The following is a 15,736-nucleotide window of genomic DNA, read 5'->3' on the forward strand; positions in this document are numbered from 1 at the left end:
AGGTTGTGTTCAGGATCTAGCCCAGGTTCACAAGCTACAAAGAGATCCCAGGAAGTCAGATGGGAACCCAGGTGGGATCTTGTCCTCTGCTGTAAAAGGCTCTCACCTGTGAACCAGGTTGAAGGGTGTGTGTGTGTGTGTGTGTGTGTGTGTGTGTGTGTGTGTGTGTTCTCAATCCCTAGAGAGTGGGGACCTAACCAGTGTCAGGGAGACAGGTTACGTCCCAGCTCAAATACCTAATTGTGAAAAGCAAAGGATTCAACTGTAATTGCATAGCCAGTAAGGGGCTTTCTTGACACACAGCCGTCAGCAAAACCCTTCTGTGCTTTTCTGAACCCAGTTCAGCAACAAGCAAGACTCCCTGCCCTCGGAGCTTGTGACTGTGTTTTCCAGACTGGTCGGTCAGTTTGGGAAAATGGGGAAGTTCAATGGCATTCTTTCCCTGGAGCAAAACGGCCCTGGAGCCAGAGGAGTAGAAACTCGATCAAACCAATATTCCGTGTTGATTTACTTATTTATCTAATGCCACGTCGGTGTACAAAAGGCTTGAGTAGTCAAAAAGACAAAGACATTGATATTGGGATCGAGAGGTGGGAAAGGGGTGCCTGGGTGGCTCGGTCTGGTGAAACGTCCAACTCTTGGTTTCAGCTCAGGTCACGATCTTGCAGTTCGTGAGTTTGGGCCCCTCGTTGGGTTCTGTGCTGACAGTGCGGAGCCTGCTTGGGATTCTGTCTCCCTCTCTCTGCCCCTCCCCGGCTCATGCAGACACGCATGTGTGTGCACACGCACGCGCACACACACACACACACACACACACACACACTCTCTCTCTCACTCTCTCTCTCTCAAAATAAATAAATAAAAACTTAAAAAAAAAAAAGAGGGAGAGATGGGAAAAGGCAAGTGGTACAAGCTCTTCTACTGGCCAGCCAGGCAGGTGGCCTCCCAAAGAAACAGCTGCTACCACCTCGGGGGAGCACACTGCTAGGGTTTCTGGGTCTGGCTTCTCACGGGATAGCAGAAATGCAGGTTTCCTGACTTATAAATAACAGAAACTCAATTTTTCAGACATTTCATGTTTGAATCTCTAAGGTCAGAAATCAGGCAGTGGTTTCCCTTGGAGGGGTGGGGACAATCAAGGAGGGACAGCGGGGGGACTGAGGGATGTTCTGGGCTTGATCTGGGCTGGTTACACAGATGGATGTGGTCTGTATACACATCGTGGGGCCATACACTTATGATCTGTGCCTTTCCTTTCAGTTAAAAAGGTAAAACAGGGGGCACCTGGGTGGCTCAGTCGGTTGGGTATCCGACTTCGGCTCAGGTCATGATCTCGCGGTCCATCGGTTCGAGCCCCGTGTCGGGCTCTGTGCTGATAGCTGGAGCCTGGAGCCTGCTTCAGATTCTGTTTCCCTCTCTCTCTCTGCCCCTCCCCTGCTCATGCTCTGTCTCTCTCTCAAAAAAAACAAACATTTTAAAAAAAAAAAAGTCAAAACAACTGCAGACTGGCTAAAGCAGGTCTCCAGCCTGGATTCAATCAGACAACTGGTTGGGTGTCACTTGTGAAATAAGACAGCAAAGGAAGTTAGGAGGATATCAATGTGGAAGGCAGGTCCCCGGGACCCAGAGTGATAACACGATGTCAAAAATCCAGTTTCCAGTTTCCCAGCAGCCAAAGCAAAATAGGAAATGGAAAATATAGTCATTTTTATGGTATGGCAGGCCTAGGAGGGGAAAAAGTACCCCCCAAAAAGTGCCTGAGCACACAGGGCTGAGAGGTCATCTCCTGTGAGGTCTGTGTCCCTGGGTGAGAAGGTCTCTGGCTTGTTGTATGTTTCTTGGCTCGCTGTGCTGGGAACAGAAGTTTCTTCTCCTCCACGGAGCCTTGTCCCAGGCACATAGAGGCCTCCTCGTACTGCCCAACCCTCCTACCTTGCCTGGAATGTGAACAAACCTGCTGTTGAGAACAAAACCTCAGTGCTCTGCCACAGCCCAGCGCCTGGCAGGGGAGCTCACCGTGCATGTCCATCATCCCTGGGGAGGAGCTGTTCTCCGGAGTGGTCACCTCTGAGCCACACTTCTCATCTTTGCCCTTTTTCTTGTTCTTGTTCTTCTAGAGGAGAAAATGGAGCAGAAACCAAGTCACCACATTGTGTGTGCATGCGTGAGCAAGCCCCCCGGGGGGTGATATGAATATTTTATTCAGCTGGTTCGTCCTGGAGCCTGCAAGCCTCTGGAGGGCTCTCCTTGGCCTGCATTTGAACATGTCCCATTAGAGGCCTCACCTGCAGAAGGGAGGATTCTGGGGCTGGACTTGGAGGCTGGGAATAAAAAAAAACCTGCCTTGTTTGTGGGGTCAGCACCGGCAGGCATGCAAACACCCTGGCTTATGGGAATTTCCTCCACTTGCCAGGAGAACATCTGGGGAAAAGGCCAGAGTCACCCTGCCCAGAGCAGGTACAGTGATGCCAGGTGAGGGATGGAGAAGACACAGGTCACACACTTTCACTATCTGCAGGCCCCGGGGCTGCCTTTCTCGAATAGTCAGCTGACTCCCAGAACCACATTGGAAGGCCAGGTGAGGAGGGAAATCCCCGAGAGGAAGGAGGGAGAAGAGGATGCTTTCTGTGTGCAGTTCTGTTTTGGTGTTTGCTATTGTTGTTGTTTTTCTTTACAGATGGAACAGAATCCTGTTAGAAATGACCTGTGTCCAGTGGTAAGAGACTCATTATATTATGGCATATTCTTTCAATGTAATGTAATGCAACATTTACAGAGAATAAGGCAGCTCTTTGTGTACTGACGTGGAATGATCTACAAAAATATCAGCATATTGGAATATCTCAGTACCTTCAAGATGTATACAAGGAAGGTTCCAGAACGTGGGAAGAGACCACTAGTAACGGAAAGGAAAGGACACACGAACATGTGTCCACACGTGTGTTTGCGTGCACTCTCTCTGGAAGGATAAACAAACGCTGGTCACCTCCAAGGAAAGGAGCTGGGTGGTGTGGGGGGGCCTGCGCGGGGATGGGAAGCAGATTTACGAAAAGATGTATTTGGGAAAGGTAGCATTTGAGGAACATGAATACCTATGGATAAAAAGTAGATTGGTGGACTCCAGGACCTTGGGGGGGGGGGGACAGGAGTGACTGCTAACAGGTGTCAGTTTTGTTTTTGGGGTAATGAACATATTCTGGATTTACAGCAGCGATGCTGCATGGATATATAGTAACACTGACTCGAATATCTTAGAAGAGTGAGTTTTATGGCATATGAATGGTCTTCGTTTAAAAAGCATTTTTAAAGTAATACTTGAACTTTGTAAAATGGTTTCCCTACTTAAAAGAAAACAACTTTCAAGAGTTCTGAAGTAAAAAAAAAAAGGGGGGGGGCAACCATGTCACAATTGGGTGTTTAAAAAAATAGAAAGCGAACCCTCCACCATACAGGTTTCTGGCCACAAGCACCAGAGATTCCAATTCAGCTATCTGGGGTGGGGCCCAGGATCCTGCATTTCTTCAAGATTCCCAAGGGATCAGATACTCAGCCAGGTGTGGGACCCATCGCCCTGGAGAGAAAGGGGGTAGGGGAAACATTGTACATCATGGCTCAGAGACAATAGCAAATTAGCATTGTTCGAGCTCGGTCTGCACAGCCGTGCTGGCTGGGTTAAGTTCTCTCGGTTTGATGTATTGCTTTTACACTGTAGCAGAAGCCTCAGGAGCTAGATATTGCTGCCCCACTGCACAAAAAAGGGAACTCGGGCCCAGCAAGTTGGGGTCACCTGTCTGACATCACAGGTTAATCGAGGGTAGCCTGTCCCAAACCTCTTTGCCCAGCCCGGAGCTGCCCTGTCCTTCCCGACAGCCCATATATTATACTTTCTCCTTGATCACTATCCATTTTGGCACTTCCCTGATGTCTGTTTCATGCTATTCTATAATTATCTTTCCCAACGAGATTATAAATTCCTTGAGAGCAGGGACCATGTCTTCTCAAATGCAACCGGCGTTTATATAAAACACCTAATGATGTGCAAGGCACAGACGTGGGCCAGAGCCAGGAGCTGCCTTCGAGGAGCTGGCTGCACCCTGCTCTCTCCTCCAGGACAGCCAGCACCAAAGGCCACAATGGGCTAGGTCTCAGGGCCTCTGGGGAAGGCGACCCTGGTGGCTCCATGAGCCCAGGCCAGAACCAGAAAGGGTGACAAATACCGGCGTTCTCGGCCCAGCACCAACCTACCCAGAGGTGAGCAGGTGATCACAGGGTCAAGAATGGAGCCTCAGCCCTGTCTGAAGACCCAAAACAGGTCATTGAAGATGGGAGAGGGAAGCTCAGCTCTGCCTTTAGGGCCCCCTAGAAACCCACCAATCACGACCACGTCACCCCAGAAGCAAAGGGGGCCATGCAGCCTACTGTGGGCCATCTTCCTGCAGGAGAAGACTGTGTGCGCAAATAGGGAAGGCGTTCCAAGCAGGAGGAACGGTCCATGCCAAGGGCTGTAGGTGGGGTCATTCTGGATGTTGACCGGAAGTAAGAGTAACTGATCTGGGGTCTAACTGGACTGGGAGCCACGAAGCTGAAACACTGTCTGTGATGTGGCAACACTGTCAGCAGTCCCTGGGTGAGATGAGGCACAGCCGCAGGGGCTCCCTCTAGTGGTTGGAGCCAGCCCCCCCCCCCCCCCCCGCCCAAAGCCCCCCAAGAGTGGCTGTGTTCCCCGTACCAAACCCTCTCACTCGGGCTCGCCAGCAGCTCCAACCACCAGAAGGCTCTCCGACAGCAAAGAGAGCATGTGCTTTGGTGTCACACAGCTCTGACGCTTGCTGTGTGATTCTGGGAAAGTGGCTTCACCTCTCTGAGGCTGTGTCCTTACTTGTACAAAAGGGATAAAGACAGCAACTCCACAGAACTGGCACGAGAAATACGAGGCAATGCCTGGCAGGTGGTTAGGTGCTCAGAAACAGCGGTGCTATGATGATGGGACAAGGCCTGCTTGTGTGTGGATATGCCATCTCCAAACCGTGGTGCCCAGGGCACTAAGGCACGTTCCCACCAGCAAACTGTGGAGCCCTCGGTCCAGAAGAGATGACTTGTGGGGGACACTCCCCACCTATGTGACGGCCAAACTCTGGGCTGGACCGTGAATGAGGAGCACACAGGTGCAGCATCCTTTCTAGCCCGAAGCTGGGTCCTTGTACCTCCCAGGTGGCCTTGGCCCCAAGTTGCACACTGGTGGGCAGTGGCAGGCAACGCCTTCTCCCTGTGGTGGGGAGAGCATGGACGGATGGACGGCCCGACCCCAGGGAGCCAACCCCACATACTCACATCATCCACCTTTGGCTCTGTCACAGGGACCCACTTGTAGATTCGCAGGGACGTGTCACCCACAGTCACCCACTTCTTCTCCCTGCAGAAGATGAGGAAGAGCCCATTACCAGGGGGTTTCCGGGGCAGGACCCCTGCTCACCCCTCGTGGGGGACACAGGCCGCACAGCCTTGGAGTAGCTGCGACAAAGGGGCTGGTCAACTTGGGGCTAAGGGAGTGCACTCCACATCACTCTAGATCTAGTAGCTAGGGGACCCCAGGCGAGTCACTTCACCAATTCAAGCCTCAGTTTTCCCATCTGTTGGACCACAGAGGGTCACTAATCTCTCCAGGCTGCCATAAGGATTGCCATGCTGCCATGCATGAGACAGCATGTGTTAACAGCTTCCCCTCTGCCTTGAAGGATGCGCCTGGTTGACGCTGGGGTGCTGAGGGGCTGACATTTAGGAGGACTCCTGTGGATGAAGGGAATTGGGCCCCGGGGTCCTCCAGCTTTGCCCCACACCACGGCCCACTCCAGGGAGCCAGTGAACTGGGCCACCCCAACCCCTGGGCAGCAGAGAGAGCATCAGGCCAACAGGGCATTTCCTTCTGGGTGGGGGCGCATATCTTCACCAAGGGCACCGGGGGCTTACCCTGTCCTCCCGGCAATGCCTGTCAGGTCAGGGGAAGGGAGGCAGGAGCGGACAGTGTGAGTGACCAGCCAGGGCTCTTTGGGCAAACGCCATCTGGAGCAGCCAAGGGGGAACAGTGGAGCAAGGGCAACCCACATGGCCATGCCCTTGGCCCAAGGGTGATCCCCGGGCCTCGGCAGGTTGGCACGGCCCATACTGTGGGGCAGCAGGCAGCCAGAAGGATGCTCTGAGACCCCACTCTCCGGTTCTAAGACAGGCACATGTTTCTGGGTCTCCCCTCCTAATACCCACCTCTGCACACTGCCCCCACCCCACCCCTGCCACATCCTGAACTCCTGGGGGACCGCGTCCAGGGTGGAGAGCAGCTACTAAAAGCAGGTTTATGGGTAAGGAGAAAATCACAAGCCATGAGAAGAACATGGGGTGACTGGTTTTCATTAAGGATAATAATTAACACCCTCTCCTCCACACCACTCTGCCTAAGCTACCATCACTCCCCAGGCGCCTGCCATAGCCTCCAAACTTTGGTCCCTGACCCCTGCAGTCAACACATGAGGTCATGTCACTTCCTGCCCCTAACACTGGCCATGGCCATGCACCTGATACTGAGGCTCAGAGGAAACTCCTGGAAGGAAAACTGGGACTCCTGAACCGAGCAGTTTGGGCTCTAGGGTGCGCATTCCTGGCACCAGCCTCTGCCATCTAAGAAGTGGGAGGTCACAAAGGATCTCTCAACTGCTTCACAAGGACCTGAGTTGACTCAAGGAACCTGCCATGGAATGAGAGGGACAGATGCACACCAGGTACAGGCAGCACAGCAGCCAGGAGCCCTCGGCAATTTTAGGGACAAGGGTTCCACCAGAATGGAGATTTATGTGTGATGTGAGCACCTCCGTCTGGGAGCCACCAGGTACCTGCCCAGCCTCCCCTCCCTGGGTGGGTGGCCCTCACGTGCTGGAGTGACACAGTACAGCCACCTGGCACCCCTTTACCACACTCTGGGCACCTGGCGCACTCAAAACCAGCGAACCCAAACCACAGACATCTCCATTCCCCAAGCTGTGCCTGTTTGGGTCCTACACACTTCCTGCTGGAAGAAGCCACAGTCAGGCTTTTATTTATTCTAGGATTATTTCTAGTGCTTTCTATGAGCTAAACCCCATACACACTCTAATCTTCCGATAACCTTGAATGGCAGGAACAGTCACCTTCCCCATTCGACAGATAGAGAAACTGAGGCAGGAGGAGGTGAGATTGTTCTCTCCCCGGGGCTGGTGTTCAAAGCCTCCATGTGGCACTGCCTTTAGGAGAAGCTTCTCTGGCTTCTCTGGTTTTCATCCCTGCCCTTTTCAGCCCAGAAAGAATTAAGTAAAAACACATATCTACGTCACCACCCACCCATCTCCTACGTCCTGGAAGCAGGATGGACGACTCATAATCCCCGTCTTTCCCCACGTCCATACTGAAAAATCAGAAGGTACCCGGAAGGGACAGGGGCGTTCCAAAGAACAACCTTGGTGACAAAGCAACAATCCTAACAGACACTGTGTGCTGAAGGCTTACTTCTGCCAAGTGCTTTATTTACAATAAAGCCCTCTCCCCCAAAGACTGCCAACAAGCCTGCGAGAGGGGAACCAGTCTCACTCCATTTTATGGATGGGAAACAAGATGCCCAGAGAGGTTACTAACTGCTTCATGGTCACACAGCTAGTCTGAGGCAGAACCTGGACCGGACACAGGCTCTGACCTTAGAGCCCACTCTCTGCTGTTCTGTCTCCTGTGGAAAACTAAGAAATCATTCCACCGAGCACATGGGGACAGAAGCCGGATAAAGAAACACAAATTGCTAGAATCCCAAGCAAATGGCCAAAGGCACTACTACCCGCAATCCCTGTCAACTGGCTTCCTCGGCCTGGGCCCCACTAGGTCAGCAAATCCAAGGTTTGGTTGTCTTAAAAACAAAAACAAGAACAAAAGTAACTGACTTGCAAAACCTAGGCCATATCTCAAGGCAGAAAGTGGGCCAGCTCTGGGCCCTGCAGCCTGCACACGAGCCAAGACAAAGGTCCAGAGTCGCGCGTGTTTCCCTGAGCGGTTGAGGGCCCTGAAGCTTCCAAGCTGACAACAGCCAGGTTCTCGTGCCTCCCTCTGCCCCAGCTGGTGACCCCTTGGCTTGAGTCCCCTAACTCACCCCAAAGATGAGAATCTTTTCTTCAGGAGTGCCTGGGTGGCTCAGTCGCTTCAAAGTCCGACTCTCGGTTTTGGCTCAGGTTGTGATCTCACGGTTTGTGAGTTCGAGCCCGGCATCGGGCTCTGCGCTGACAGCACGAGCCTGCCTGCCTGGGATTCTCTCTCTCTCCCTCTCTCTCTGCCCCTCCTCCACTCTCTCTGTCTCTCAAAATAAATAAACTAAAAAAAAAAAAAAAAAAAAGAAAGGAACCTTTCTTCAGTTGCATTTCTACTGGACGCTGAGGGGCCACGGGACCCAGAGACAAGCACTAAGAACCCTCGCTCAGGAATGGACCTCGAAGGACTGCCCTTTGCTCAGCGGGCCAAGCAGGGACACCAGGCCCGGAACTCAGGGAGTCAGTCACTGAGCACGTAGCAGGGAGGACAAGAAGGGATTTCGCAGACACGACCCACAGGCTCTGGGCGTCCCCACCAGCCGGCAGCACCCCGGGAAACAACACACGGGCTCGGGGAGAAGGAGTCCCTATCAGTCCCCTAAACCCATCATCCCAGAACGCGCTGCCCCGATCCTCCACGGGAGAATGAAGCTGTGCTTACTACTTCATGTCTAGGGTGGCAAACGAGCACCCCCAGGTAGGTTTTGTCTGGTCTGCATGTGGATTTACAAATGTGAATCACTGGCCAAACTCTAAGAAGAAAAAAGTCAGACTCCACACAAAAATCCAGATTCCTGACTACTCTCACACACACAGTGACCTGGCCACGAGGGGCCCACGTGCCTCAGGAGCAAGGGCTCTCTCAGATCCCCAGTGCTCACCTCAGCCTACAGGCATGGGCCCAGATTCACCAGTGGGCTGCACCCCCCACCTTGCCACAGAACTGCCCATGGGCACACCCTGAGCACCCGTGCCCTGCCGGGCCCTGGTTAACCAGCCAGGTAAGTACCTCTCAATTCCTCTCCGGACTTGGGCTCCTGGACAAAAGGGCAAATAGGGTCCCAGCTGTAGCAATAAAGCTCTAAACACGCCCCTGCCCCCCCTGCACAAGCTCCCATATAAATCGCAAGCACCCATCACAGCTTTTCTAGGCCAAGATCAATTTCTAATGTTTTCCTGGGTGAAGGTCCAAGAGCTAGCCCAGGAGACCATCTTGGAGTCACTGCCCATGGGGGCCCTGATGACTCCCTCAAAGAGACTGAATCCCTCATTTTGTATTCACTTCCCAAGGCTAGTCCTCGATACCATTAGGAGAATGGTGTCGTCCTAACTAGGCCCGAGATGGCTTGACCTGCCCTGTACCTGGCAGGAGGGCACCCCCTAAGGTAATGAGATGAGGCCCTAAACACGGTCAAACTTCCTCCTCCCCCAGGGACCGGTGGGAAGTCTCCGGGGAACAGGCCTATCTCCTTCTTCGGTAAGTCACTGAGGGACCCTTCAGACCAAGGGCCCAGGGGTCGGAAGCCCCAGCCTACTCTGTGGTTCAAGCTTTTGTCTCCTGTCCAACGACCCCACTCCCCTGCTCTTCTGCACCCACACTGGGCCTCCTAACCCTGGCCCAGTTTCCCAAAAAGGGGCCTGCCATTTTGTTCTTCTTCCAGCCATCTTGTGGCTGCCTCCTAGCCTACCAGCCTGCCTTGCTGGGACCCCAGACAGGGGAGGAAAAAAGGCTGGCAGCTAGGGACAGGGTGGTCACGGCTGGCTGCTGTCTTTTTCTGGGGACAAGAGAAGGAAAGGGTTGGCAGAGGCGGGATTTTTAGGGGTCACCAGGGCTGAGAAGAAATACTACCCTAGGCTTCCAGGCTAAATGATACGACAGACACCTCTGTTCTCTGGATAAAATACAGGATGCTGCATTAAATTTGAATTTCAGATCTATAACAGTTTAATATAAGTAGGTCCCACATATTGCATGGGACACACTTAAACTAAAAACTATACACATATATCATTTATTTTTTCAAACTAATTTCATTGTTTATCTAAAATTCAAATTTAACTGTGTGTCCTGTAATTTTATTTGCTAAATCTGGCAACCTGATGTTCCAGCCACTAGTTAAATGCATGGTTGGTGGCCACGCAGTTAATAAACAACCCAACATCTCAAGGACTGACTGGAAGACCTATTCTAAAGGTGCAGTGGAGGTGAGATTCGGCTTCTCCGGGCTGGGGAAACCGTGGAAATAAGGCGAAGTCTTTTTGCTTAAAAGGCGCAGGGGGAAAAAAAAATCAGCAAAACACCTATTTTATGGAGTCCACCTTACAATAAGGGCACAGTAGTGACTGATCCTGTACGCAGGGCTAAGTGCTTTTGGAGACAAGAGCTTGTTCTAGGAGAGGGAAAGCAGCAAGGGACCCCTTGCTGCCGCGGTTAAAGGAGTTGCACAGTTTGCCCAAGGTCACGGCAAGGAAGTAAACTGGAGACGCAGCCCTGAGATCCTTTACCATGACCTGTTTCCCAAAACACGGGCAGGGAGGGAAACACCTTCTTCTCCCCTTCCCCCAAACACAGGCCAGGTCCCAAAGTGGGCTCAGCAGCGTGGACGGCCTCCAGGCTGGCTGTTCCAGCGCCCACGGGGCAGAAAACCCCACAGCTCCATCTGCCCTCCCCGTGGAGCAGCTGGCAGACCCGGCCCTGCAGGAGCAGCTGGCAGGGTGCCTGAGCCCCTGCCCTGCTGGAAACCTGGAGCAGAAGGCCCCACCACGCCTCTTTGGAACAGAGAAAGGCGCCTTGCCCCCAGCCCCTCTCTCACCTCCAAGCCCTGACAGAAGGGACTCAGGCCCAGACACTGGTTCTTTCTGTGCACAGGCACTAAGGCGGGGGGCCGACTCCAGCCTTCCCTCTGGGAATCCCACAGGAGAGGGAATTGTGGGCTTGTTTTCCTGTGTGTGTTTTGGCCTGCAGCTGTTTCTGCCATTTTTAAATGGCTCCAGTTGGGCAATGGGCACCCTGCGTGCCCTGGGAGCTCCCACAGTGTGGAAGACTTGGATCTCAACTTTGGAAGGGCTCCCCTTCTCACGGTTCTGAAAATTCTTTGTCCCATTGGAGCCAAACCCAGCCCTTGGCCGGGCATCCGGCCATCCGCAGGCAGCCCTTTCCATAGGAGGCCCGGGAGCACGTGGACTTTATTGATTTTCCTCTCGCCTTTTTTTGTTGGGTTTGACTCAGAAAGGACAGCTAACTTGTGACACGGCTAGGCTGCAGGCTCGCCCCCGGTGGTTTTTAGAGACCAAGGCGTTACTCGAGAAATGACACCCCTAAACATAAACATACTCCACCGGGGGCCTGCCCCGTTTTTAGTCTTTAAATAAAGGGTCAGGACGAGCCCGCGGGGGCTGACACTCGAGAACCTCGCGGCTGCTCCTCTCCCTCCCTGACCCTGGTGAAGCCGTGGGAAAAAAATAATAAAGTTGAAATCAAGGAGCCAGGAGTTTTCAACAAGTCTGCCCCAACCTGGCGATGTGCTTGCGCCTGGGGCCTGGCCCGCGGGCCGATTCCGAGCCAGATCCCGATGAGGCCGCGAACACGTTCGGTCCCCCATTAATTACAGCAAGGCCACGCCGGACAGACTCCAACGTGAGCTCGAAGAACACGCACGGCCAACACCGAATCTCCTCTCCCCCGCGCGGAGAACAAAAACAACGGCTCTCTCGGCAAAACAAACACGAGCCGCCGCTTTGGGAGAGGCAGACGCGGCCGAGGACCGATTTCTGGCCAAAAAGATCCGCCCGCCGACCCCCCGAGCGCGGGCGCCAGCCGGGCAGGCCGGGCAGGGCGGGCGGCGCGGGCAGGGCGGGGGTGCCGGGCGCCCCGGGCCCGCGGCCGCCCCGGCGCTTCCTCCTCGCGCTCGCCCCCATCTTTCTTCCTCGCCGAGAGCCCTCGCTCCAGGCAGCCCAAAGCGCTAAATTTAAACGGCTCGCGCTCTGCAAACTCCGCAGACTCGAGGGCGCCGGGCCTGGGAGGCGGGGAGCGAGCCAGCCAGCCAGCCGGGGAGGGAGGCGGGAGGGAGGCCCGGCGCGGGCTGGGGCGCGGGGGCCGGCGCTGCGCCGCCCGGGGCGCGCGGGGAGGAGACGGAGACGGCGGCGCCCCGCTCGGTGCCTGCACAATGGAGCTCGCGCTCTCCCCTCCGCCGCCGGCATCGCGGCCCCGGCGCGCGGGAAGCCGCTTTCATGTGACTTGCACAAAACGAAATGGCTTCTGGGGCCGGCCCCGAGCCCCCCTCCCGGGAGCCGAGCGCCGCGGCGGGGCCGGCCCGCCGCTCCACCGCCCGGCCCGGGGCGCCCCGCCGCCTCCAGGCTGCCGCCGCCACCGCGCCAGGTGGGCGACAGGCGCGAGCGCACCTGGGCAGCGGCCGCGGCCCCCGCCTCGCGCAGGTGACCCGGCTCGCGCGCCGCCCGCCGCTCCAACTCCCGGGCCCGCGGCCGGCCCGCAGCGAGGCGCCCGCCGGCTTTTTGTATGTGCTCCGGGGGTCTGGGGCGGCCGCGGCGCCGGGCGGGCGGGCGGGCGAGCGAGCAGGCGCCTCCGCTTACCATTTGCGCACTTTCTCGATAGCCGCCATGACCCTCTTGATATCATCTTTGGCGCGGCTCCTGGTCTCGGCTCGAACCGACCTGCCCGACATGGTTCTGGCGGGGAGAGAGAGGCTGGGGGAGCGCGCCCGCCGGGTCCTGCTCGCGCTCCGCGGCGGCCACACTCGCGCCCGCCCGCTCACTCACTCACACACTCACACACACACTCTCTCACACACTCACACACACTCACACACATACACACAAAGCCGGAGCCGCCGCGCGCGCCCGGGGCCCAGTGCGCAAGCGCCGGGCGCCAGCTGCACCGAGCAGGGGGAGCAGCGCCGCCGCGGCCGCCAGCAGTGCGGCCTCCGGGCGCCGCCGCCGCCGCCGGCCAGCGCCGCGAGCCTCCCCGGCCCGCCCGGGGAGGCGCCCGCGACCCCCCGCTCCCCGGGGAGGCGGCCGGGGGCGCCCGGCGACCCCCGGCCCTGGGCGCGCGGAGTGGGGGGGGGGGGGCGGCCGGAGGCAGAGACACTCACTCGGAGGCCGCAGGTGCCGCGGGGTCCCCCGGGGAGGGCGCGCCGGCGGGGCGGCGGGCCGTGGAGGGGGCGCATTCCTTGGGAGCCAGCTCGGCGGCGGGTCCGCTGCCCCGGGTGTGTGGCAGCGGGTGCAATAACGCAAGTTTCCTGTGGGACTCCTGACTTCTCAGAGTTGAAGGCGGCGATTCGGGACGCGAGGTGCTCTCGGAAAGAGTTGGGAAACACGGATCTCTGCTGGTCCTCTGCCCTGTGCAAATACGCGAGCTAGGACGTCGCTTCCCTTTCCCTCGTCCTTTTGGAAAACTAGAGTCGGAGGAAAGGTGTCAGGGGCGAGGCGATGGCGGGACATTCGACCCTGCCTATTAAATAGCTTTCCGTGCAGGAAAAGCTCAATGATTATCAGCATTTCAACAGGGCTTCTTCCTTTCCTTCTGGGGTTGCTCTCAGAGAGCGAGTCACGATTTAAATCGAAGCCACTCCTCACTGAAGTCCCAGGCTCAGACCAGGTGCTACCGCACAAGTGCAAATGACCCTAGCAGGTGTAATGGGCTGGCCGGCCTACAGGGAGGATTTTGAGGTAGCTTCTTCCCCATCATGCCTCAGGACAGCTCTTGGAAGAATCCCGGATAACCCAGGTGCCACATCTTTGTGTTCAGTTGCCCATAAACCGACTTGACCAGAGCTAGTCCGTGCCCGGATGAATGCTAGGAAAAACGAGAGTGACCCTGTTAGCAAACCCAGACCCTTGGAGATAAACTAGCCCGACACAAGTCATTTTACCTGTGGGGAAACTGAGTCCCAGGAAAGCTCAAGGTCGCAGCCATAAACTGGATCCCAGACTCCTCACTCATTCTAGAACCAAGCAGTTACCCCTGAGAGTTTGGTTTTGGGGAGAAAAGCCACAGGGGAAATGGGTGCCTGATATGAAAAATAAGACAACACTTACCTTAGTGAATCATTCTGAGCATTATATCTAGGAAAGAAAGACACAGCAGGTCATAAAACAGAGATTTCTACTGTTGGCCCTCAGATGGCTTAGAACCAAAAAGAACTTCCGAATATGTATATTTGAAAAATAGGAAGATTTCTGGGGCGCCTGGCTGGCTCAGTCTGAGGAGCATGGTACTCTTGATCTCTGGGTAGTGAGTTCAAGCCCCATGTTGGGTGTAGAGATTAATAAATAAAACTTGAAAAAGTGAAATGGCAAGATGTCAAGAATTCAAATATCAACTAATAAATGGATGTGTGTATATTCACCCAATAAAGTATTATTCAGCCATTGGGAAGGAATGAGATCAACTTTGAAAACATAGTAAGTACAAGAAGCCAGTCACAAAAGAACAAATATTGTATAGTTCCACTTCCATGAGATACCTACACTGGGGAAATCCATAGAGACAAAGCAGGTTGGTGGTTGCCAGGGGGTGGGAGTGGGGGTGGGGGAATAGAGAGTGACTTCCAAGGGGTTTGGGATTTCTTTTTGGGGTGATGAGAAAGTTCTGGAACTAGATAATGTTTCCTGTACACCATTGTGAATATACACTTAAGCATACTGAATTGTACACCTTCAAATGGTTACAGTGGTCAGTTTTATGTGTATTTCACCACAATAAAAAGAAATCAAAATATCCAGCTTCTCCAGAAATAGCAGAAGGTCTGCAAACTGGTCCCCCAGTGCTACATGGTAACAATCAACTGGAACTGAGGAGCCCTGTGCCTCTCAAAGCTCTTCAGGTCACCAATGTGTCACCAGGTCACTTTACTCATTGGCATTATCAGATGGCCCCTGAAGGTATTTGTGTTCTTGATCTCTGATTAAACTATAAAGCTTTCTACAAATGTTCTTTATAAATCTAGTATGTCACTTTTTATAGTTCCCTGTCCCCTGCAGATATTTTTAACCTTTCTTTCAACAAAGCACAGTTGTGGTGTAGTCTGTGGTAATTCTAACATTTGAAGTACCCGAGGGTCTGTTTCGCCTAGTTCTTGCTCATGGTGTCCTATTTCCTTGTGATCTGTCTGGTTCTCTTTGACCATGCTGAACACTGTATTTTAAAATTTATTTAGAGGAATAATTTGAGGCCTAGGATGAAGTTACCTTCCTCCACAGATGATTTACATTTCCTCCTGCCAGGCTCCCGAGGGCACTGCTATTCCAGGACTATCTAAGTTCAGGGCTCATGGGTCCCTGGACCACCCTGATGATGCAAATATATGCTGCCCTATTGAGCAAGTCTGGTTTGCTTATTGTACCCTGGGGGGGTGGGGGGGGGGGGTTGGGTGTCAGTGACATAAGCAGCTGGCTAACAGATCTGCACTTCCCAACTCTGAGTTCAGTGACCCCGTGTTGATGGTTTGAAATCAACTGTGGCAGGAGTATTTACACTTATGGAAGTTGGCAAATTCTGTATATAAGGATCCTTTCCTCAACCCCACCCAGAGCCGGTTAGTGAACATTTACCAGAATACCACTGGCGGAGCCCAGTAGGGTCTCAAATTATTGTGGGGGAAAGTCTCGTCTCCCACCCGGACTTT

General features: G+C 54.4%; 1 protein-coding gene across 2 annotated transcripts in view; it reads right to left on the minus strand.

Moving 5' to 3' along the window:
• Window positions 1–12,947, minus strand: part of BCL7A (BAF chromatin remodeling complex subunit BCL7A) — a 29,558-nt gene extending 16,611 nt beyond the window's left edge. Inside the window, exons 1-3 of one of the 2 annotated variants that reach the window (XM_043557512.1) lie at window positions 12,684–12,947; window positions 5,332–5,413; window positions 2,017–2,113 (exon numbers count right to left, since the gene is read on the minus strand). In XM_043557512.1, coding sequence (XP_043413447.1) covers window positions 2,017–2,113; window positions 5,332–5,413; window positions 12,684–12,775 — 271 coding nt within the window. In that variant the 5' untranslated portion in view covers window positions 12,776–12,947. The remainder of the gene's footprint in view (window positions 1–2,016; window positions 2,114–5,331; window positions 5,414–12,683) is intronic. The other variant, XM_043557511.1, reaches the window with a different exon arrangement.
• Between the last annotated feature and the right edge of the window lie 2,789 nt (window positions 12,948–15,736).

Source organism: Prionailurus bengalensis, chromosome D3 (assembly GCF_016509475.1).
Source record: "Prionailurus bengalensis isolate Pbe53 chromosome D3, Fcat_Pben_1.1_paternal_pri, whole genome shotgun sequence".
Taxonomy (NCBI): Eukaryota; Metazoa; Chordata; class Mammalia; order Carnivora; family Felidae; genus Prionailurus; species Prionailurus bengalensis.